This window comes from Beta vulgaris, chromosome 5, assembly GCF_026745355.1.
Source record: "Beta vulgaris subsp. vulgaris cultivar EL10 chromosome 5, EL10.2, whole genome shotgun sequence".
NCBI classification, from domain to species: domain Eukaryota; kingdom Viridiplantae; phylum Streptophyta; class Magnoliopsida; order Caryophyllales; family Amaranthaceae; genus Beta; species Beta vulgaris.
In genome coordinates this window covers 3,420,195-3,444,261 of record NC_079206.1, presented here as the reverse complement: position 1 = coordinate 3,444,261, position 24,067 = coordinate 3,420,195, and the positions used below count along the sequence as shown (strand labels likewise).

The following is a 24,067-nucleotide window of genomic DNA, read 5'->3' as shown; positions in this document are numbered from 1 at the left end:
TGAAAGTTAGCTATCTCCCTATTTTTTTTTCTTTTATTCCTTTTTCTATTTTTTGGTGTTCCCCATGTGTTGCCTTATATAATAGAGATTATTCATTGATCTATGTGCCGCCGTTTCCGTCTCTTTTTCTTCTCTTTCGTTTCTCATTCTAGACTATAGTCATTTGATATACTTCCTCCGTTTGTTTTTAGTTAGATGTTACACTTTTTATTTTAGAATGTTTTAAATTAGATGTTATACTTTTATTTTGGGTAATAACTTCTCTCTATCTTTCTCCTATCATATGTTCACATGGGACCCTTTTGTTTCTCTTTCTCTCTATCTCTATCTCTCTTCTCTTCAACAATGACCAAGGAGTCCGTGATTTGAAAATTGTAACATCTAAAAACACGGAGGAAGTATATAATTTGCAAATTGCTGGAAGTAAGGTGTGTACATATCGTTATATTAAGAGCATACAAGCCATATATGTTTGCAGTTGATTTCGATTCAATTGAAATTCCATTTTGTTATAATCCAAGTTTTCTTTCTTTTTTAGACTACAAGCTCATCTTCAGAAAGTACTAATTCATCTTTTTCGAATATTTTGTCCATCTTTTCTATATTATGTAGAATCATCTGTTTAAACAGAAGACTCTTTGTAATGAAGGAACTAGTTATTAGGCCGGGCTACGCCTCGGATAAGAAAAACTTTCATTTATTAATATAATACTTTATAATAATAACACAAAATACAACTTATTCTAGTGGTTAAGACTTTAGTAAATGTACTTGAGGTCTTGGGATCAAACCCTATACTATACAATTTCTAAATTTTTTATTGTACATGGATTACACGAACTAAACCTCCCTAGGGAGAGCGCCACGTGGCGCAATTTCTTGTTTATGCATGTCTTTTAATATATTTGTATAGATATGTCCTTAGACATTCCGACAACTACTAAATATAAATAGGAATAATATTATGAAGATAACAAAATTAATTATTCTAGTAATCTTATTTTCTTGTTAGACAATAAATATGATTAATAGAACAATATTGATTGGACCTATAACTAAAATAGATTAATCCTATGAGGTCACACATTGTATCACAAGTTGGACAAAGCAATAGGATTTAGGTGATATAATATCACAAGTTCTCCTAACTAGCCTATGCCTCTTCTATTATATATAGGATATAATATTAGGGTTTAGGTAATCAATTGATTAATCAGTTTCTTTTCACTAGAGAAAGAAACAGAATCCCAAAACTATTCCCTCTAAACCGGCGCCTATACCATCAAAAGCAAGAGAATTTATATTCTTCCGTACTAGCAAACGTTGGTGTTCAACTAGTGCTTGTGGATTGACTAGAGGAGCAACTAACACTTGGGGCTCTCAGATCTTCAAAGCTTGCATACAACAAGAAAATCACGCTACAAAAGTTTGATATTTAATCCCTATTGAATGATTCATGTGTTTGATTATGTTTGTGATCATACGATAGATGTTAAGAAATTATTTCATGAAATTCCGCTATATGCTTTTATATACTCCTACATGTAATACCTCCGATAATTTTAAGAAAATTCGTTTAGAATATGTATGAGTGAGGGTGATATATGCGCCAAGTGCAACGAAGACATTACGATCTTCCAGATGAGGTGTATGTGATACCCCACAATTTAAGCGTGCTTGGTTTACACGTAAGACATAGTACTATATTACAAGATCGCTATAGGACTTAACGTCTAGGAAATGGGTGGTGTCTCCCGCTCTACCAAATGCAATGCGCCAATGCCTAACTGCCTAAGGAGTAAGGAACTAAGGATCACCAAACCAATGTTAACTAGTTTTTAGGCCCGGATTATGTCTCGGATAATCATAATTTTCATTTAATAGTATTTTACATTGAAATTATAACACCAAACATCATTTGGTTTAGTGGTTTATATTTTAGTATATAAGCTTGAGGTCATAGGATCAAATCTTATACCATGCATTTTCTAAATTTTTGTTATTGTATGTGAAGTACATGAAATCAATACTTTAAGTGATAGCACCACGTGACACAGTTATTTATTGATGTACACCTTTTAGTATATTAGTATAGATAGATATAGATTGTATCCGTAGGAAAACTACACTACCATTGCAAAAATCTAATATTGCTATAAAATTAGCGCTAACAAACTATAATCCAGTATAATGGGGTAATTTTGCGTGAAAGAAGTTGTGAAGTTAGAAATATCATGAGTTAGTCTTGTCTAGATCTGGTCCACAATAATATTATTGTAGACCAAAACCACTTATTTAACATAGTGATTTTTTTTGCCATTTAGCCACATTTATAAAACCGTAAGTTATATTATACAGTTGATATCTACCATGCATAATGACTTTTTTTTTTAATACAATCACTCTTTCTCATATTAGTTTATCATAATGAAATTTTCACTTTGTGACATAGTAACCTTTTTTTTTTTCACAAATTCAAACTTCCCAATCAATATTTATTCATCTTTTATAGCTATTTTTTTATATAGTAACCTTTTATTTCATAAATCACATGAATTAACATTAGGTCCACACTAATTTAGTGTGGACCAAGTTCATATAAGTTTTATTGAAAATTAAGACATTACAAAATTGAAAGAAAATTAGTTGGTCTACAAAAAGACCAACTAACCTTACTATTTAGGAAAAATTGACAAAAACAATCCGAACTATGCGCTTTCTTCCGTTAACAGTCCGAACTATTGATTATCCCACAATAATCCCAACTATTAACCCCATCTTCCAAAAATGATCCCTTTAACCTATAAACCTACTACAATAGGTAAACCTTAAACATGTGACTCACACATGATTTTTAATGAATTTTTTTCCCTTTTGTTTTTCTATTTTAATGCCTTTGACTTAATTTTTTTCCTCCCTCTTTACTTCACCCCACGTTTTCTCTCTCCTCCTCCCTCTTTTCTTATTCTCTTTCACACTGATGTTCTTCTCCTTGTATCTTCTTCACGACATTTTGTGGATTTGAAAACAAAGTCGCCATTAACGACTTCAATTTCGCTCCAAAAAATTGAATTTTGTTCCTGATTCTTCAATTTCGTTCAATCTCCATTAATTAGCGGCCATGGCAAGGTAGAACTGCAGCAATTGCACAATGGCCAGTGTCTTCCAATCCTCCATTCAACCTTTTATACCCATTGCATTGAGTAGGCTCAGTATCATACAACCATTGAAAAAATCCAGTCTTCCTCCTGAAATTAACAAAATGACATTCTCCTGAAATTAACAAAATGACATTAAGAACATAATTCACCAAATTACGAACTGAAAAATTAACAATACGAACATAGTTCAGCAAATTAACAAAAATATCAATACTGAAAAAATCCCCAATTTCAACGCTTAATACGAACCCTAATTTACCAAAACTTACCAAAGAACTGTGATTCAACAATTAACAGAAAAATTAAACAAAAATTCACTCGCAGAATATCTCCCACATGCTCTAAACTTCCTTCCATGGTGGCGTGAAGAAAAAAAAATTGCAACTTTTAACCTTTCATCTTAGGTGCTCCTCGTACCTGTGTTGCGAATTTTGTGCCATGGCCGCTAATGGAGATTGAACAAAATGAAGAGTCATGAACGAAATTCAATTTTTTGGAGCAAAATTGAAGTGGCTAATGGTGACTTTGTTTTGAAATCAACAAAGTATCGTGAAGAAGGCAAAGGGAGAAGAACATCAGTGTAGAAAAGAAAAGAGGGAGAAAGAGGAGAGAGAAAATGTGGGGTGAAGTAAAGAGGGAGGAAAAAATTTAGTCAAAGGCATTAAAATAGAAAAACAAAAGGGAAAAAAAAAAATTTCATTAAAAATCATGTGTAAGTCACATGTTTAAGATTTACCTATTGTAGTAGGTTTATAGGTTAAAGGGATCATTTTTAGAAGATGGGGTTAGTAGTTGGGATTATTGTGGGATAATCAATAGTTCGGATTGTTAAAAGAAGAAAGTGCATAGTTCGGATTGTTTTTGTCAATTTTTCCTACTATTTAAGCTAAAGCCTAAAGGGATCACTTTGAAAATAGCTTAAACAAATAAATGACCCTTTAAGATAAATAGTGAAACAATCCTATAATATAAGACAGTTTCCTTTGAAAATTTCTAAAAGAAGATCTATTTTTGTGAACAAATAATTAGAGTTATTATTGGATTTGCAAACGTATATTATACAAACAAGTAAAATGATACTAATCCTTGGCATCAAATATATATAAATATAGTACCTTCTTAGCTTCTTACAAGCCATATGCTAGATGTAAATCTTATATTACACATTACTTCGAACGATTTGCAAATCATATATATTCACTCAGCATACCATTATATAATTATGTAATTAAGCTTGATGCTAATAAGTAATAACGTCCACTAATTTATAATTATGTAGTGACTAGATTGTCTTGGCCAATGCATTGGTGTGATTGGCTAGCTTCTTGAATGTCAAGTACTCCAAAGTGTCCAAACAAATAGGTGCATAATCACTGGAAAGCAAAGGAGCCACTGAACCCACAAAAGCAGCATTCATATAAGTCGTAGGCTCTAAATGGGTGTGGTCTGATCTCACATCTTTGAATTGATCGTTAGCATCCGGACCTCCGACGACGGCTCCGACGTGAACATTGGGGTTCGTATTGTTGCTGTTATACCAACTTGAGTAACCTTGGTTGCATCCTACCTTAGCTGGTTGCGTTTTAATGGATGGGATTGAAGCTCCTCTATGGTGCACTTGTTGTGAGAACTTGCTTCCAAATCCCACCATGTAGGATATTTTCATAGGGTTATCTCCTAGAATATAATCCACCTACAATCATCGAGGTATTAATTTATTTACCTAGAAAAAAAAGGTCTTATGTACATTGGGGGATATAGTATACAACAAGTTTACTTAATCTCTTTATGTCATATAAAACAATCAACCTAATCCATACAAGGTTGGTCTTTAGAAATAAATAAGATTATATCGAATTATCGATAGCTAAATTTTGAAAATTAGCTATTAGTTGTTGTACTATTTGTGAGCTATCAAAATAACTTTCAAAACAATCAAGTATTTGATAAAAGTAGCTATTTTTGGATTAGTAGAAAAACAGGTTATACTTTACCTTAAAAATCACTACCTCTGTTTTACAATAAATGAAACACTTCACTTATTTGGAATAGTTAGAATAAGTGCAACCAAGCTCTAAATGATATAAAAAAAATCACTCTTATTATTAATATGTCACCTAAAAGCAAGAGGAAAACATAATGGGGGTGTTTGGCAATTAGAGTTTTGAAGCAAAAATAGAGTTTTATTTTGACCACATTTAAAGTTTTGACTAGTAAAAAACTCTAAAGGGGTGTTCAGTAAAAGAGAGCTTAAAAGAGAGTTTTGCAATAAATACTCTCAAAATATTCAATGACTTTTCTGCCTCTAATAATAATACTAAACATATGTATTAAAATGTCTATAAATGTCATTTCAAACAAACAAATGGCAACAAGCTTTTAGCAATCAGTTAATTATTACCAAACATATTTATAAAAAAATTGTCAATTCAGCAGTCAAATCTATTGAAAAACAAGTTAAAACTAATAGCAAATTCTAAACTGTAACAACTAAACTCTATTTGCCAAACATGGCCAATATTTTTGTTTCATTACTCTACTTTATCGTGATACCAACTTTTTCTCTTTACATTCCTTAATATGTGTGTACTTTCCATATATTTCACTTATTGTGAAACGGAGGAAGCATTTTTCAGCTTTCCAATAATTACTAAAATCTATCTTAAAGTACCACTTGACCAAACACCACCTTTCACCTTTAGTAGTGTTTTCACCTGATGGACCTTTAAAAGATGCTTGGAAAGATATTTGCAAATAAGCCTTTATTCCTTAGTGCTATGTACAGGATTTTGCATGAAAAGAAAGGGGGGAATTAGTGACTGTAATGACCTGTGATTTTGTGAAGGTTCTAATCTTGGAAAGAGCTACATTTACTGAGCCACATTGGACACCAGATATATGAGCCTTATTAAGAGCTTTAACATAGATAGAGAGTAGCATTATTGCACTGGTTGTATATTGCAAATTTGCTGAATCCCTTGTAAATAGAAGTCCACCTGAAGTCCAAAGAGAATTCAAGAAAAACAAAAAGAAGAAAACAGAATTAATTGAAATTGATCATGTTAATTTAATTTGAAAATTAAGATAATATATTCAGTAGGAAGGAGCCATAATATTTTGGTATACCAGGAGTTGTTTGAATCTGAGCGGTACCACTTCCAGGTATAATTGAGCATACAAAAGAGTCTGCTTTGCTTTTATATTCACTCAGCATCTTCTTGCCTGTTAAGTATTCCTAAAAGAACAACTTTTTTTTAAGTGAGATGCGCCTACAATAATTTTATTATATATAATATGATGAATGTAACACCCGAGTAAATATAAATATGATACATGAAATTATAACATAACTCCAATTTTACAATAATAAATAATTTTATAATAGAATGATGAGCTAGACATAGTTTAACTTTTTTCATTATTATTATTATTGCTTTAATTATACTTTGATTTTAAAGTGGTTCAGCATAGGGCAAATTTTTTTCTTATAGAAATTATAGGTAAAAAATTATGGGTTAGAGTTGGAAATGAGATGTTGCCGTTTGTTGGGACTTGGGGCAAAAGGTTTGTTCAAAAGATTTTTTATCATCTTCTGGGGTAAAGAAGAATTATATTGTTTCACAGGATCATCTGAGAAATTAGTTGGATAAAGTTAAAAGTTAGAGTTAAGCAGTTGAACCATCTAATATTTTAGGAATTAAAAATAGTCATTTATCGTATAAAGCATGCCTACTTTGTCCCTTGTTGTGTTCTATTTAGAAGTATATGTCACTTATTTCATTTTTATAATGTTTTGTAACATTTAAATATGGAACTTGTGGATCATAAAGTTATCATAGTGTTAATATGAACTAAGAATAATAAACGTGACATGAATAATAAACATAAAGTGGGATAGATGAATTCATTCATCATATATTATGGTGTATCATGTATATGATATATTCAAGACTAATTTTACTCATTTACTCATTTGAAATTCTCCTTTCTTGTACATTTTACTCATTTGATAATTTAATAAGAAAAGAGCAAAAAAAAAAAAATTAGGATAAAATTTTTAGAGATAGATGAACTCAAATTTAAATTTGAAACAAATATGCCAAATGATAGAATATAGATCTGTTATCAATTTTGATGTACTATGATGAATAATACTCTATTTGTTTCATCATCATATAAGGCTAATTTCTTAGTATTTAAAGTAAATATTTGACATAAAACATTTCCATCATTTATTACATAATATTAAAAATTTACTCCGTATTATTATTGTTATTATTATTATTATTGCTATTGCTATGACTATTACCATTACTATTACTGTTATGATTACGATTATTATTAACAATATTGTTATTATTATAATTAGTATACATATGTATACGACGGGATATGTAATTTTTCTAATTCTTTATCAATTAGGAAAAATTGACAATAGAGGTCTGAACTTTGGGCGATGATTTTTAAAAGGTTTGAACTATTGATTAACCTGTGTAGGTCCCAACTTTAGGGGGTCTTAACTTTTAGCGGGCCTCGATGACTTAAAACTGACGATTTTTTTTAAAATCTCACCTAGTTCCTACTTTCCTCCCTCAATTAACCTTTCTGGTGTGACCTAAGTTTTACAAGTTATGACCTATTAAGCCAGTTTCAAGTCACTAAGGCCTGCTAAAAGTTAATACCCCTATAGTTGGGACCTACATAGGTTAATCAATAGTTCAAACCTTTTAAAAATTATCACTCAAAGTTGAGACCTCTATCGTCAATTTTTCCAATTAATTATTAATAATAAAATTGTGTAATAGAAAACACAAAAAAATATATATTACATTATAGGATGGTGTGTCATGTGTGTGTGTTGGGGGAGGGTGTGGGGAAGTTGTACCTTGGCTAGCAAAATTTGAACCCCAGCATACTTGTTATCCCAACTAAATTCTGAAACTGCCTGACTCCACCCTTTATTGCTAGAAACATACTTCAAGTATTTACTTCTTCCGCTAGCCTTATAGAGCCATGCCGCAGCCCATAGAAGTTCATCCTTGAGAATTTAATAAAGAAAATACAAATACATTAAACAATTAACACTGATTTAGCTTATCATAAAGATAACAAAAATTATTAAAAGAAACGGTCTATTTTTAATATAAAATTAAACCTAGTTAATTACTAAATGTATTAAACTAGTCAGCGAAAGAAATTAACCTAGTTATTTTTGGACTAATTCTCTTTTTAATATTGACCTTACCATTGTCTAATTTTAATTTAATAATAGACGTTCTCTTACAAGACAAACTCTAAAGATAAACATTGTAATTTGTTTGTCCTGAGGAGTTTACCTGATAACCTGAAAAAGAGCAATAAAAGGGGCAAGAAGCTGAATAAGATCCTCTATACTTGTCTGCAAAGTCAAAGAGCTAAAATCCAACAAATAATTAAAGCACATACTATTTAGTTACTAGAAATTTTAATGGAGTGACTAATATAAAATGGACTTTTGTTTATGTTATGTCATTTAATTCTTACAGATTGGGCATGTTTAAGAAGCTTAGAAGAATAGCTTGGATTAACCCCTGTAAACACCATGGATGCAGCTGCTAAGGCAGCGGAGGCGTCCGCCGCGGCTTCTGTTCCGGGGGATGATGAAGTAATCTTGTAGAGTGTCCTTGGGGTGTCCATGTCTTCTGGACGTTCCCAGCACTCATGATCCTGGTTTCCATCTCCCACCTGTTCTACATTCAAAACAAAATATTATAATTTTAATCCATCTCCCACCTTTTATAGCATATTTTTAACATTCGTATTTATCTTATGCTCAAGGCCGTCTTGAAAATTATGGGGTCTTTGTGTTAATTATAAAGTTGAGCCCTAAATATAAAGACATTATGCATAAATTGTAAAAATATTATCACTATATATCATAAAATAAGCATTTTTATCATACTTTTGTCCAAAAAAAAGCTCGATTTTGAATAATATCATAATATGACCACACCCAACATTTAATTTGAGACTTTTGGGCCCTCTAAAAGGCGGGATACTGTGTTGTTGGTCGCTTTACACGTCCTATTAGACGGCCTTGCTTAGGCTTCTAAATTGTAGTTTTGTTTTTCATTCCAACATACAAATAAACATGCATATGTAATGAAACAATATGCAACTCGAAGTATGATGTATATTCTCAGGTTTAGAATTCAACTTTATTTCTCATGTTCATGATACTATACAAATTAATTTGTTACATCAAGAAGTAGTTAATCAAAATACTAATAAACATGCCTGCGTGTAGAGAGTGGTGGAAGAGGTGTGACACTTTATGATAAAATCGGACCCCCAGTGTATGGCTTGGCGAAGGTAATCAAGCTGTTTGGCTGAAGAGATTTCTGATTTATGCTCGATTGCTGCCCAACTCAATAACGTTGTTGTAAATGCCATAGGCCACCCAAACTTAACATTGTCTCCTGCATCATAGTAACCTCCAGCCAAGTTCACCTGCCGATTATTTTTCCAAAAGGAGGGAACAAATACATCTATATTTATCTCCGATCAAAAAACTACATCTATATCAAACTTTGGAAGCTAAGTAAATTAAACACTTCTTACTAGTAAACTAATAAGTATAAAAAAGCATCAAAGTGTGCATGTTGTAAGAGCATATTGATGAGGTGGTTGCCCATAGTAAGGAAAAGGTTACTTTTTCTTTTTTCAATCGTGGATCCAGGGACGGACCTATTAAGAGTTCTGGGTGGCACGGCCCTACCAAATAAATTATCAGTTTTCCTTTGTTTTTACATTAGGCGAATCCTAGAATAGAATAAAGTTGATATCCGCGGAATAAGCTCACTTGATGCAACTTGCTCCAGTGGTAAATTGACTGAAAACTTCTTGCATGCGTTATACAACGCGGCCACACGGGTTTGAATCTATTGAATACAAATTCCAACACTTTTTTTTTCTTTTTCTTTCTTATTTCCTTGATGGCTTGTTTTTTCTTTTTTCTTTTTCTTTCTTATTTCCTTGATGGCTTGTTTTTTCTTTTTTCTTTTTCTTTCTTATTTTCTTGATGGCTTGTTTTTTCTTTTTTCTTTTTCTTTCTTATTTCCTTGATGGCTTGTTTTTTTTATTTTCTTTTTCTTTTTTACTTCCTGCTCGTTCTCTTTCCTCTTTTTCCATTTTTTCTTTTCTAATTTGGATTTTCATTTTATAATTTTGAATAGTATCCATCTATCTTAATTTAGCTCTATTTTTAACCAATTTTTTTTGAAATACCGATATAATGAAGGTATATCAAATAAATAACTCAAATAATATAAAATTTAGTTTTCTTATTGCTAAAAAACAAAACTTTCCATTTGTGTATTGAGATTATTTGTCTATATGCTTGGTTTAGGATCCCCCAAATTCAAAATCCTAGATCCGTCCCTGCGTGCATCATATTGTAAAATTATCAACTGGAGTTTAATTCCATGATCTTTTAGATACACTATGATATTCTTGCGGTTAAAAAAATAGATGCTTAATTTTAACAATACTTTATATTTTAACATTGGTTCTTATACATCTATAGAAAAAAATAATTAAAGTTTTTGAAACTTTTTGGACCTAATTTACATTGGTTCTTATACATCTATAAACCTAGATAATTGGAACTTTTTGGACCTAATTTGGAACTTGTTAAACCTAATTAAAATTTATAAGACGTGATTGGAACTTTTAGCTGGTTTTGGAAGAGTCTAGCCAATAAAAAACGTATAAATACCTATGAAGAGATTATTAATAGTAGCTATAAATTTTAACTTAAATGGTTTAATTTTATTGATAATTATGAATTAACTAAATAGAAGTAATATCTTTCACTATCTATACAATATTGAAAGGCGTTCCTTAGACGTGACACTCTTTCAAGTTTCTAATACTCCATCCGTTTCCTAAAGATCTTCCCTCTTTCCGTTTAAGGGTGTTTCCAAAAGATCTTCCCTCTTTTGCTTTATTCCTTCTTTGGCAAAATAAATTTTCCTATTTACCCTCTCATGTCACTATCATATGGTCCACCATTACATTATTAATTCAATTTTACTCCCTTTCTCTCTCCTACTTTAACTCCTTTTTATTTGTTTATTTATCTTAACCCCTTTATCTCTCCTACTTTACTCACACCATGCCCCACACAACTTGATTTTCCTTGGTATCTGTAGGAACAGTAAGTGAGAAGATCTTTAGGAAACGGAGGGAGTACACATGTTTATAATCTCATTTAAACTTTGTAAAAATATGTAGTTACTACTTACTAGGATTCGAACATATGACTTTTGAAATTAAATGTGAGAGTTTAATCACTAATCCAGTATAATTTCCATGCTTAATGTTTCAAAGTAAAACATAACAAAGTCTAATCAAAGATGTCTTGGCCTAATGGTTAAAACCGAGATGCTGTGAACGATAGGTCACGGGTTCGAATCTCCCTTCCCCTTCTTTGTATATTGTACTACCTTCGTAGCTCATATGGATCAAGAGCATAATAGAGTCTTATAATTATATGTAATTATAAAGACATAGACAAACTTTTTAATGACGTACATTTGAACTCTTTCAAAATAGAAATATATGTCTTTAAATGATTTTCCCCCAAAAAAGATCAATATGAGCATTGTAGTGTAGTTGGTTAGTGTATTAGCATATCAATTTAGAGGTCATGTGTCTGAATCTTGAAACACACATTTTTATGATTTAATGTCTCATTTGATTTTGTGGAGGAGGGGAGAGTACATGTGGCAACATGACATTTGTTTGTCTTGGGTTATATATATATATGTGTGTGTGTGTGTGTGTGTGTGTGTGTGTGTGTGTGTGTGTGTGTGTGTGTGTGTGTGTGTGTGTGTGTGTGTGTGTACATACATATATTTACATATGTGTATGTATATATATATATATATATTATATAATATATATATATATATATATATATATATATATATACATATACATACATATATAAATATATATACATACATATACATATACATATACATATACATATATTCACTGATTGCTTATTAAGGGATGATTTGTAAAACACTAACATTATAATTAGTATTAATGTTAGTCTTATTTGACCAAAATTATACTATTGTAGTAATAACATACTTATTACTTTTCTAATAATAATAAACCACTAACTATACATTTTAATATAAAGTTATTTGTTATTAATTTTTTGAAATTTATTGAATATTATTGGAACTTCCTAGACCTGATTGGAATTTATTATAATTTATTGGACCTGGTTGAAACTTTTCAAACGTATTAGATCTAAAACTTATTTTTTTAAGGTGAAGATAACGGACCCATGCTTGGACCACCTATATAAGAGCATTGACCTATTGATCTTGGAGATTTTTAACTATTCAGGTATCAAGTGACATTTTCATAGTAAACTCATTACTATATTTTTTTTTTTAAAGGCGAAACATTATTTTTAAATAGTATATTTATCAGTGCAATTATTAATTTTGAGTTATTACAAAAATGCTACTTAACAGGTAAAGAGTAACTTATCAATTAAGTGTAACTTACATTATCAGGCTTTCCATCTCTTAGGGCGGAATCTCCTCTCCATTTTACTCTCTGGCTCGCTGGCAATTTACCTGAGCGTTGTCCTTCAAAAAATAAGATGGCTTTGCCTAATGCATCTTTGTAGTCAAAACTAGCTTTGTTGCACAACGTATCATTTTCCCCATTAATAACTAGCTCAGTAAAACAATATAAAGCGCAAAAAAGAATAATAAGCATCATGAACTTAGCCATAATATGACTCTCTTAATTGATAAGTGAGTTTATTATTCTGCTTCTTACAAGTACGTATTACACCGGTATTCAGTTGGCAACATTTATATAGAACTAGCACAACACCATGCATGCATGATTATAACACCACATGCATGTGAACTCTATTTCTTATAGATTTGTCTTGTCAAATTGAAGTTTCTCAAATATGTGAGGTAAATAATTTTGCTTTTGGCCCGAAGTCATACATATTATGAAGTGATGAGGTCACATTATGGGTGGACATAGCGTGAAGATCTGGAAAATAGGATCTAATGTCACACTGAGACTCATATACTCTAATGCAGTCCTCCTTTCTTTATTAATATCGCTATATTCAGCATTAATTATTTGATTTTAGGTATGCATATTGTAGTCTTGTGGGTTATTACAGTATTTATATAAAAACTAGTTATTAGGTCCAGCCTATGTCTCGGGTAAGAAAAAAATTTCATTCATTAATATAATACTTTATGATAATAAAACTAAATACAACTTAGCCTAGTGGTTAGAACTTTAGTATATGTACTTGAGGTCTCGGGATCAAACCCTATATATATTATGCAATTTCTTAATTTTTTTTATTGTACATGGATTACATGAACTAAAACTCCCTAGGGAGAGTGCCACGCACGTGGCAGAGTTTCTTGTTTTCGCACGCTATAATATATATGAATAGATTATCATGTTAAATTATTTACCTTCAGCTTTTTTTTTATACAGCGTATGGCCATTAAAATGAATCTGCATTTTATTTGTATTGAAGGTAAACCTTGTCCATAATAAACGAATTAGTTATCCAAATACATGTATATAACCAATCTATTTGAATATGTAGTAAATGTTACGTAGTATGAAACGATTTTTAGGCTACAACAGTAAGGTTTGAACTCAATTACATTGAAGGGTGTGGAGTATAGTATTTACTTTTGAAAAAGTTGCTTTTTTTTGGGCCCCTTTCAAAAATCCTTGGTAAGATGAAATTTTTCTGGAATGCTCTCACACAGGGCTCCCCAACTAGTTATCTTTGATGTCAGTATGTCAGGTTTTTTCTTAAAATGCGTGTTAAATCTCCAAATGAAAGGAGTGCGTTGTTTTTCTCGAGTTGCTATAGATGTTGTATGTGGTTGGTTAATGCCATCGACAAGTATTTGTCAGTTGGGCCAAGATTGGTGGTTCAAGGTTGTAACAATAAAATATGTTGGTTTTAGGGAATTTGTGCTGAGGGACAAGGTGATTCAAGAAGTTCGTGAGCATGGACGAGCAATGATAGTTTTTCATGGTTGGGACGTATGTTTCCAGTTTTGCAAGCTGGAGGTGTGTTCGAGAGGTCAACTTGCTTGACTCTCTTTTTAGCTCGACATTGATCTTAATGATGCTTGCCTTGACAACTTCAAATCTGAAGGCGGCACCTTAGTTGCATCTGAACACACCCACTCATCAGCGTTTCTCCTACCTCCTGGAGAAACCTGAAATACTCTCGAGCGAGAATAGTGAGTCATAATAGAACTTGACTCTTCAAAAGATCATGAGCCCAGAATCCCAAGCAACAACAACTTGTTGGGATCGCTCATGTGGGGAGACAGGACGCTCGTCGTTAGTTGTTTGTTGTCTGAATCGTGAACGTCATTTACTTCTTCTATCACTTCCATCAGCCATCCGAGGTTTGAATCTGCCACCATCACAAGCACTGACAAGCGACGACTCCTTTACTAAGCGATTTTGTATTGGTTTCAGATGGAATGTACAAACTCATAAAGCTCCTATAGGTTTGTTTGTTTGGTTTAGGTTTGGTTGTAGTAGCATTAGGTTGTACTTCCTCTTTTGATTAATATACGAGCTCATAAAGCTCCTGTAGGTCTGTTTGTTTGGTTTAGGTTTGGTTGTATTAGCATTTTGTACTTCCTCTTTTGATTAATGCACAATTTCTCGTTGTAAAAGAAAAACAACCGGAGCAATTCGCAAATTCAGGTTGTTAAAAATGTTCTTTCAGAAAACTCATTTCTTTTTTTTACATATTATTGCATACATCTAACATGTTGCATTTGATTTTATACTAGGGAGTATCAGTTAAGATTGATAAAACACGTAAAAGAAAGGCTTTTAGTACGTAAAAAGTTTCTCATATTAGTAAAATAAAAGGATTTCTCAAACCATCTAATAAGACGTAAAGTAAAGTGGCAATTAACTCTTGTCAAAGTAAGATTCGATAGCCAACAACTATAGTATAGCAGACGTATCTACATGCTATCATGATCATTGAAGTTATTAGCTTATCCTTTTGTTTGCTCATCCACTTCTTTTTTTCATCATGAATAATCTCCACTACATTATTCTGCACTATTTATGTATGGTTGAGTTGATCAGTAGAGGACTTTTATTTCTATAATCTCCTATAATACATCATTCCTTAAATAATTGAAGCTACGGGGACAATGATGCATGTGGTTCTATGCTGCTGCATGCATGGCCAACTCCCGATTCGATCTGCTGCTTCCGTGAGGATATGGATTTATGACGTAGTGAAAGTTGTACTTAATATACCTACCTATTCTAATTTCTAATTATCATTAGTTATATTATATTTAAAAGGAAAAAAATCATTTAGACTTCCTTAAGCACTTTTTCAATGATATACACTTATTCTTTTAGACAATTATATGATCAAAGAGTACAGAGAAACTAAACTCGAACTTCAAATTATCTCGAGTTTTTGTAAATAAAATAAAAAGCATAAGTTTTTGTTAAGTTTTTATCAATAAAAGATCTTTAGATAATCTTCTAATCTTATCTTTTATTTTTCATCAAGTAAAACTACTTAACTTTCCTAAAATCACTCTTTTACTTACCCCGTACTTCTACTTGCTTACCACGTTTTATTAAGCTAATAAGCTCGTTTGTTCCTAAAATTAAGGGGAACTATAATAGTTAGTGTCGTTGGTGGTAGGAATGGAGGAATACTTAGCTAGCCTGTAGAAGGAGACCAGTTCTTTCAATTTCAAGTACGACTAACAAGAGCAAGAATATTTCTAAGTAATTTCTAAAGTTAGTCAAGTGTGTTCCTATGTTCCTAAATTGTCTAATTTCTCTTAAATTAGATTCATGTAATTATTTGTGTACTCCATGTCATTTTTGGAGTAGTATGTGTCATTATATGTCATTTTGTACGTGTGAGTATTGATAGACAATAACTTAAGGGGGTGTAACATGTTACCCCCAAGACGTACTCTATTATTTAAATTCGTTTGAAATTATGAGTCATGAACTGTAAAGTTAATTTATTTATACTTGTTCTTAGAACTTGTTGTTGGAACTTCACTGAAGTTACTATAGTTGTGAATCAAACTTTCATGATCACGTAGCTCCTATTAGTCCTAAACATATCTTATTTTAACTTCACCATTACTTTATTACCTAGTCGGTTGCACTGATTTGAAAAATTATGTTGACAACCCGCACTCCCGAGTTGCTAATTAATTAATCACACTTAACTTTTATAAATCTCAATTAACATTAAATAAACCTCTTATTAAATTTTCTTGCAGCAAAAACTCAACTCATATCTCGATCCTGGACCTGTGGGTCAAAGCCCACGCACGATACAATAATCCAAAGTATATATATATATACAAGGAATTGATCTAAAACAATTCTTTAAGACAATACAATAATAGGCCATAAGAATTCACTGAGCTAAACTATATAACATCCACCATTGCTTCTACGAAGATCATTTCATATAACACATATGATCAACTGTCCACTCTCGAGCTTTATAATATCTGCAAAGTCACTAACAATGAACATTGCCCCCATCAAGACAAGTTCCAAGAACAAAGGTATGAAGCAAAATCTGTCTTGGTGGACAAAGTTTATTATTAGTGATATTGGAGGTATAAAGATTTGACAAGTATAATCCAAGGATCAAAAGCATATAAGAGTATAGTTGCAAGTGAGATGTTCGGGAGAATGTGATGATTACTAAAGAATGATTCTTACGTTTTCTTATCCAATACTCCAGAGATTTGATATAAGATAAATTATATTAATTAAGAATATTTAGAGAATTTTTTTCTTGTTGAGAGGATTGTATTTGAGTTTATGTTTTCGCTGTAAGTGAATGTCTAATTGTGGTTTATTAATTGATAATTGAGATTTGTGAATGTTAAGTGTGATTAGATAGCAGCTCACAAGTACGAGTTGTTACACCATGTGTAAGGTCTATGGGACAGCAACGTAACTAGTAACCATAAAGTTTACGTGATTGTGATTCCAATTTACTACACCATCAGGCATAATGATGGTGGGTCATCGAAACTCAATTATGGGTGGAATATTACCATATCAAAAAGTGGTTCTGAAGCGTTTATATTAGTAAATTGGATGAAAAATTAGCTTGATGTTTTATATCATCTTTTATGTATGGACTTTTATTGTTGTCGATGTCGTATGTCAGTTTATTAATACTAATTTCCATATTCCCTTTCAAAAAAATGTTTACGCGATGTTATGTACGTCTAATTCTCCCATTCTATTTGCTTATAGGGCATGCAAATTCTCTCTCTATCCTAATTCTTACATGATTAACGACGTGTTTGGTTCGTTTTTATTAAAGGAAATGAAGAGAAGAAAAATGAACGAAAGAGAAAAGAAGAAGAGAAGAAGAAGATAAAATATAAAAAAAATAAAAAGAGCCTTAATTTTTCATGATTGGTCTAATTTTTTTTTTTCTTTTCGTTCCAATTTCCTTCTACCAAACAAGTTGTAAGTCTATATTGAATTTTAGTGGTACTAACTTATAAGTTTAATTAATAACTTTCTAAAAGTTATATTAAGCGAAAGCCATAATTTTGACAATAACAAGCTACTCCCTTCGGTTCCTTTTGTTGTTCCTATTTGAAATCGGGGAAGAAACTAATGCAACTAAAGATATATGCAAGAGTCAACTATTTTAGATAAAATTAAATTAACTGAAAATAAAGATTACCACCCTTTGAGTTATTCTAGGTGTCACAGAAATTTTTTTGAATACCCCTTTTTCGCACTAAGAGATTCATGTGATGGCGCCTAGACCACGTCTAGACCAACCTACGACAGTCACGCACTTTATAGTAGAATCACGTAAGTAAGGAACACACAAGAGAACATGAGAGAGAGAGAACTTTTATTTGTTGAGAGAGTAACTTTCATACAATGTTAAAGTGTCTACTGATTTCTCTACAAAATGCGTATATTTATAATACAACAAAGTGGCTATAGTCCAACCACATAAACAGGTAACCGCCCACTCTCTCTGACAACTACCCACTACATCCTCCATTATGCTGGCACACTCCCCCCCCCCCCCCAAAACGTGGGAGATCCCCCACTAACTTGCTAAATGGACTCCTTAAATTAAGGAGAGTGGTGAGGAACGTGGATGGTTACCCAACCGCACACTTTCTTCACACACTAACTAACCGGCGCGGGTAACCGCTCGCTCAATAGCGTACACGTGTCCGTTCAACTTGTCATAACCGCCCACCAAGCCGAGAGTAACCGGTCATGACTATTGACGCAACTGCTACTAAGCCACGTGCAACCGCCCGTGGCCTTAGACGATACTAATCATTAGTCAAGCTTAACCGCTCGCAATGTCAGCGTAACTGAATGCTCCTGAATTGTAGGAGTGTGCCCTCTCACATTCCTAATAATTGTTGTTCCTCTTTTTAAGGAAACATGGGGCAGCGTAGGTGGTTAATGTAACCACCCACTACTCTTGATAACTTCCATAATTACCCCTTAGAATAAGGAATAACCGCTGCTTATTTTAAGAGACTAATCACCAACATTAGGCGCACGTTGGGTAACTGCCGCAAAGTCACACAACCGCTTAGTTTGTAACCGTTGGGCAGTTACCAACGCATGGTAATTGCATCTCATTATCCTTTTGCCTTCGTAGCCTTGGTAAATGTCGTCAAGTCACCAGGCCACGCCCTTTTATTGCCCTTTAAGTTACTCTATGTTAGGCAACCAATGAGATAAAAATTTGGGCGTAAAAAGCAAAATATGACTACTCAATTGTATGAACACATTTATTCTGAGGGAGAGCTAGTAGCCTAGTAGGAGTCAGTTTTCGTACCAAATTTTTTTTCTAATAATAAAAAAATTGAATGCATTTATTTCAACTTAAAACCAATGGGAAATTTAAGTCATAAATTACACTATGTATGAAAATATTCAAAATAAAAATAATATATTGAGATTTCCTAATGGTATTCAGCCAGTCAGGAACAACAAAACTACAAAAGAAAACGTAGGGAGTACATATTTTCAAGGTAATGATTTTGGAGATTTTATGTTCGTGAAATAATAGTTATTGATTTTTTAGTATAAAAACTAGCTAGATTTGATACTCCATTTGAACACAAAAATAAGATGAGATCTACTATAATGTAGTTTCCTTTATTAATAATCTGACATTAAACTCCATAACATTCCCCTCAAAAAAAAAAAAAACTCCATAACATTAAAAATTGATTGATTGGAACAAACCATACAATCATTACACTTTCTTTAGGATGTGCAAAGTTTCCACTAATTGATAACATTATACTACTTAACATATAGTCTTAAACTTAAGAATAATAAGGTGTTGGAATAAGCACGAGAGGCACTCTCCTATGAACTGTGATACCTACACTCTCATCCATGTCTAATACTCCATTTTCAGGCATTTTCCAGTCAAATTCATAGACGAGATTCGCAAGCATAAGTTCAGCATTAACCATTGCAAACGATATACCAGGACAACTTCTTCTTCCAGCTCCAAATGGAATATAATTGAAATCTTGTCCTTTGAAGTTAAGTGAACTATCATTTAAAAATCTTTCAGGTCGAAATTCTTCAGGTTCTTCCCAAAATGTTGGATCTCTATGAATTTCCCATGCGTTTATAAACACATGTGTCCCGGCTTTGATGTCGAAACCATCGATTTTTACATCCTTCAACGACTCCCGAAACACCAACAATGGAGCTGGAGGGTGCAGCCTAAGTGTTTCCTTAAGCACAGCTTTTAGATATGTCAGTTTATCTAAATCATCCTCACTTACCTTTAACACCGAGTTGCCTTTGCATGCAATAATTTTTCGAACTTCTTCTTGCAATTCTTTCATAACTCTGGGATGCCTAATCAACTCGGTCATTGTCCATTCTAGTAGTGTGTAAGTTGTGTCAGCCCCAGCGGCAAACACATCCTGCATTTAACCAACACCTTATAGCTTGTTACATGAGATTTTACATAAATACAAATTCTTATATGTGGTGTGCCATACAATTAATTGATGGCGTGACACAAATTATTAATTAGTTTTGAACTATGTATTGAATTATTTATCTAGTGCTAAATTAATCAAGCAGGGGGTTTCGCTGCCTGGTTAGCGAGTTGGGATCCAAGGTGAAATGCCTTGACAAGGATTAGGGAGCAACGCCCTCGAACTTTTAGGAATATGTTGCTGAATATATCAAGTCTGTTTTTAATTTTGGATTTAGGCCCATCTGTTTAGGTTAATTAGTAGGGTATTATATAAATCCTATAATCAATTTCTGCCTCCATATTCTGTAGAGAAGGTATCGGGTCAGACGCGCTCGACCATAACATTTGGTCGGACGACTTTCAGTTGGTTTCAAAAAAAAATAGTTGGTTTCAAATTTTTTTCAGTTGGTTTCAAAAAAATTTCAGCTGGTTTCAATTTATGTTCAGAAGACCAAATGAAAGAAAAACAACACAAGCTGAAAGAATTTACACACCAACTGAAAGAACACAGAAGACCAAATGAAATAAAAACAACACAAGTTGAAAGAATTTACGCATCAACTGAAAAAACACAGAAGACCAAATGAAAGAATAACAAAACAAGTTGAAAGAATTTACACACCAACTGAAAGAATACAATAATCAACTGAAAACATCAAAAAAAAAAAAAAAAAAACAAACCTGTAAAGCTCCTCAAAGCTAAGACCACTAGCATTATGATTTTAAAATTTTTAAATTATCATTTTCGTTTGAGTTTTTTCGCCTCCTAATTTTCTGCATAAATTCATTTGTGTAATATTTTAGGCAATTTGAGCGGATTAGTTAGACTTTTTTCCACTAGTACTATTAGATATAGCTATTAGTACTTGAGTACATCACTAATTAGTTAAACCTACTCCCTCATTTTGATACTTATGTCTGTCCATGCATGCAAATATATGAACATAAATATCATTGACTATAATATATATATATATAATTAATATATATATATATATATATAATATAATATATATAATATATATATAATATATATATATATATATATATATATATAGGTAGGTAGATAAAAATATAGTAAAAATAAAATATACTTCTACCGTTTCTTATAATATTAACTTTGACCATTTTTAAGTACTAATATGCATGTAAAAATAAATGGCATAATTTTAATTGTGGATCAGTTAATCACAATGTATATATTCAAAATATTTTTTGTTATTTTTAGTAACGTAATTGAAGATGTTAATAGTCAAATATGTGCATCAGCAATGTTCGTCAATGTAATGCATCCATTAAAAAAACCAAAGAAATATATATTACTCCCTTCGTTTTCTTTTGTTGTTCATCTACTCCTCATTGGAAAATTTCAATATGTTAATCAATTTTCCATTAGTTTTATGTTTTAATAAATACGTTTACACTATTTAGTAGTCATTCTTTTTACCTTTTAACCCCCAAACTTTTGTCTAACATAGAGTAACTCAAAAAACAATAAATTTAATTCACACTAGCTAGTTTATATTATTTTACTCTTTTACCCCTCAAACTTTTCTTATCATTGATTGTCTATAGGGATGGCAATTGCGCGGGGTAGGTGCGGAGGATGGTACCTCCACATCCGCACCCGCATAAAATTCCAATCCCCATCCTCGCCCCACGACCCATTGCGGGGGATAATTCCTAACCTATCCTCGCTCCACCACCCGCATGGGTACCCGCACCCGCTTCATACCCGTGTCATATCCCACTTCATCCCCACCCCCACCACCCGCATGGGTATCCGAGCCCACTTCGTACCTGCATCATACCCACATATTTATCTTTTGCAAGATAAAATTATTAATAATATAAGAAAATCAGTAGAATTTTAATCATATATATGTGGGGTGGGCGGGGGTCGGGCGGGGCGGGGGTCGTAGGGGTGTTCAATGTCGGATATCAGATCCGGTTCGATCTAAAAAATTCGGATCGGAGGAATCGCGATCCGAATTCGATCTGAAATTTTCGGATATCCGAACTTTTCGGATCTGATCATCGGGTTTTCAGGTCAGATCACCGTGTTTTCAGATCGGATTGCCGGATTTTCGGATCGGGTCGTTGACATTTTTGAAAAATTACGATCCGTATCCGATCGAAAACCCGAATTTTTTCCGGATATCCGATCCAAAATATCCAAAATATCAAAAATATCTAAAATCTTAAAATCGGATCAGATATCCGAAATCTCGGATCGGATTAGCGGATTCTCGGATCGGATATTTTTAACACCCCGGCGAGCGGGTATAGCATAAAATCCATACCCTCTCGACAACCCATGGCGGGTAGGATTTTATTCCCCATCCCCCCATCCTCGCCAAACCTAGACCCATCCCCGGCCCACTTGGGCACGGATGGGGTGGGTCTCCTACTTGACCTTCCCCACTTCCATCCCTAATTGTCTAACATTGAATAACTCAGAAGGGCAAGAATCTTTGTTTTTAGTTAATTTAATATTTGAGTCACATAGATTTTTTCTCCAATTCTAAATAGGAATAACAAAAAAAACGGAGGGAATAATAGCATGAGTAGACTAACAAAAAATACTACTTAAATAGCATGAGTAGAACAACAACAAATAAATATATACTACTTACTCACCAATATAACGGCTTTGATATCATCCATCGGAAGAGAAACCTCGTTCTCCCACTTTGATTCAAGCAAAATTTCTACAAAGTTTTTCGCACTTTTTCCTTCATCATCGAACTCAACATCATTCATGCTTTTCTTGTTTTTTAAACGATTCTTATTTTCTTGTATTACTTTATCAAGTAACTGATCCAATTCTTTTGCAACCCTTTCAACTCGACCCGTTAAACCCTTGATCCGATCCATCCAACTAAGCCAAGGAATAAAATCCCCAAAACTAAAAACTCCAAGTAACTCCATTGTTTCTAACAAAAGCTCCTTAAAATCTATACCATCCTCATCTTTTCCACTATACTTCCTACCAAAAGTTGCTCTACATATCAAATCATATGTTTGTGTCATTATAATCTCACTCAAATCCACCACTGAAAACTTTGACTTCTTTATCATTTCCATAATTAAACCTACTTCTTCTTCTCTTATCTTTCTATAAGATTGAACTTTTTTGTTACTCAACAACTGCATAACACATATGCTCTTCATCATCCTCCAATGTTCACCGTAAGGTGAAAATCCCATATCTTTACAACCATAGAAGATTTTGTTGGTAACAAGAGATCTCGGCCTACTGCAAAACAACAAGTCATGAGTTTTCATAATTTCTTTGGCAACATCTGCAGATGATATTACTAATGTGGGCTTGCTGCCGAAGTGAAGCAGCATAACATGTCCATATTGATGAGACAATGAGCTAAAGGATTGCCGCGGTAACGGCCCTATCTGGTGGAGGTTGCCTATGATTGGTAGCTTTGGTGGCGATGGTGGCTGGTTTTTGGTGGTGGAAGTACTTGAGGATAGAGTATTGTAGTATAAAAATAGTAGTGCAAAGAGTAAGAAAGGGAGGAGAAAAGGGTAGAAAATTAGGGTTTGTAAGAATTGTAGAAATGAAGTAAACATTGTTTCAAAATTCAAGGTATTGAGTTTATGTTTTGATTTCAGGTATTGAGTTTATGTTGGAGTTGGGAGTTTTGTAGTAATTACTCTTGTCCAGGAGAGTGAGCTAGTATATATAGCCATTATATACACTGAGTACTCTTTATTTTGCTTTTGTTGACCAAATAATAATAATAATTTAACATAGATAATTGTTGTAAATAAAAAC

General features: G+C 32.7%; 2 protein-coding genes and 1 long non-coding RNA gene across 3 annotated transcripts; all 3 read right to left on the bottom strand.

Annotated features, from left to right (window-relative positions):
• Positions 1-2,556: 2,556 nt before the first annotated feature.
• LOC104887410 (uncharacterized) lies at positions 2,557-3,999 on the bottom strand. The gene is made up of 2 exons (XR_002039379.3): positions 3,579-3,999; positions 2,557-3,273 (listed from the first exon to the last, which is right to left on the bottom strand). It is a non-coding gene; the product is annotated as an uncharacterized LOC104887410 (long non-coding RNA).
• A 337-nt stretch (positions 4,000-4,336) lies between these two features.
• Positions 4,337-12,991, bottom strand: LOC104892238 (endoglucanase). Its single transcript, XM_010678108.3, has 8 exons — positions 12,732-12,991; positions 9,438-9,650; positions 8,685-8,885; positions 8,498-8,575; positions 8,047-8,199; positions 6,288-6,396; positions 5,991-6,157; positions 4,337-4,854 (listed from the first exon to the last, which is right to left on the bottom strand). The coding sequence occupies exons 1-8, from the start codon at positions 12,960-12,962 to the stop codon at positions 4,444-4,446; spliced, it is 1,563 nt and encodes a 520-aa protein (XP_010676410.2). The 5' UTR covers positions 12,963-12,991; the 3' UTR covers positions 4,337-4,443.
• A 6,067-nt stretch (positions 12,992-19,058) lies between these two features.
• LOC104892237 (cytochrome P450 736A117) lies at positions 19,059-23,862 on the bottom strand. Its single transcript, XM_010678107.4, has 2 exons — positions 22,915-23,862; positions 19,059-20,215 (listed from the first exon to the last, which is right to left on the bottom strand). The coding sequence occupies exons 1-2, from the start codon at positions 23,860-23,862 to the stop codon at positions 19,598-19,600; spliced, it is 1,566 nt and encodes a 521-aa protein (XP_010676409.3). The 3' UTR covers positions 19,059-19,597.
• Positions 23,863-24,067: the final 205 nt, after the last annotated feature.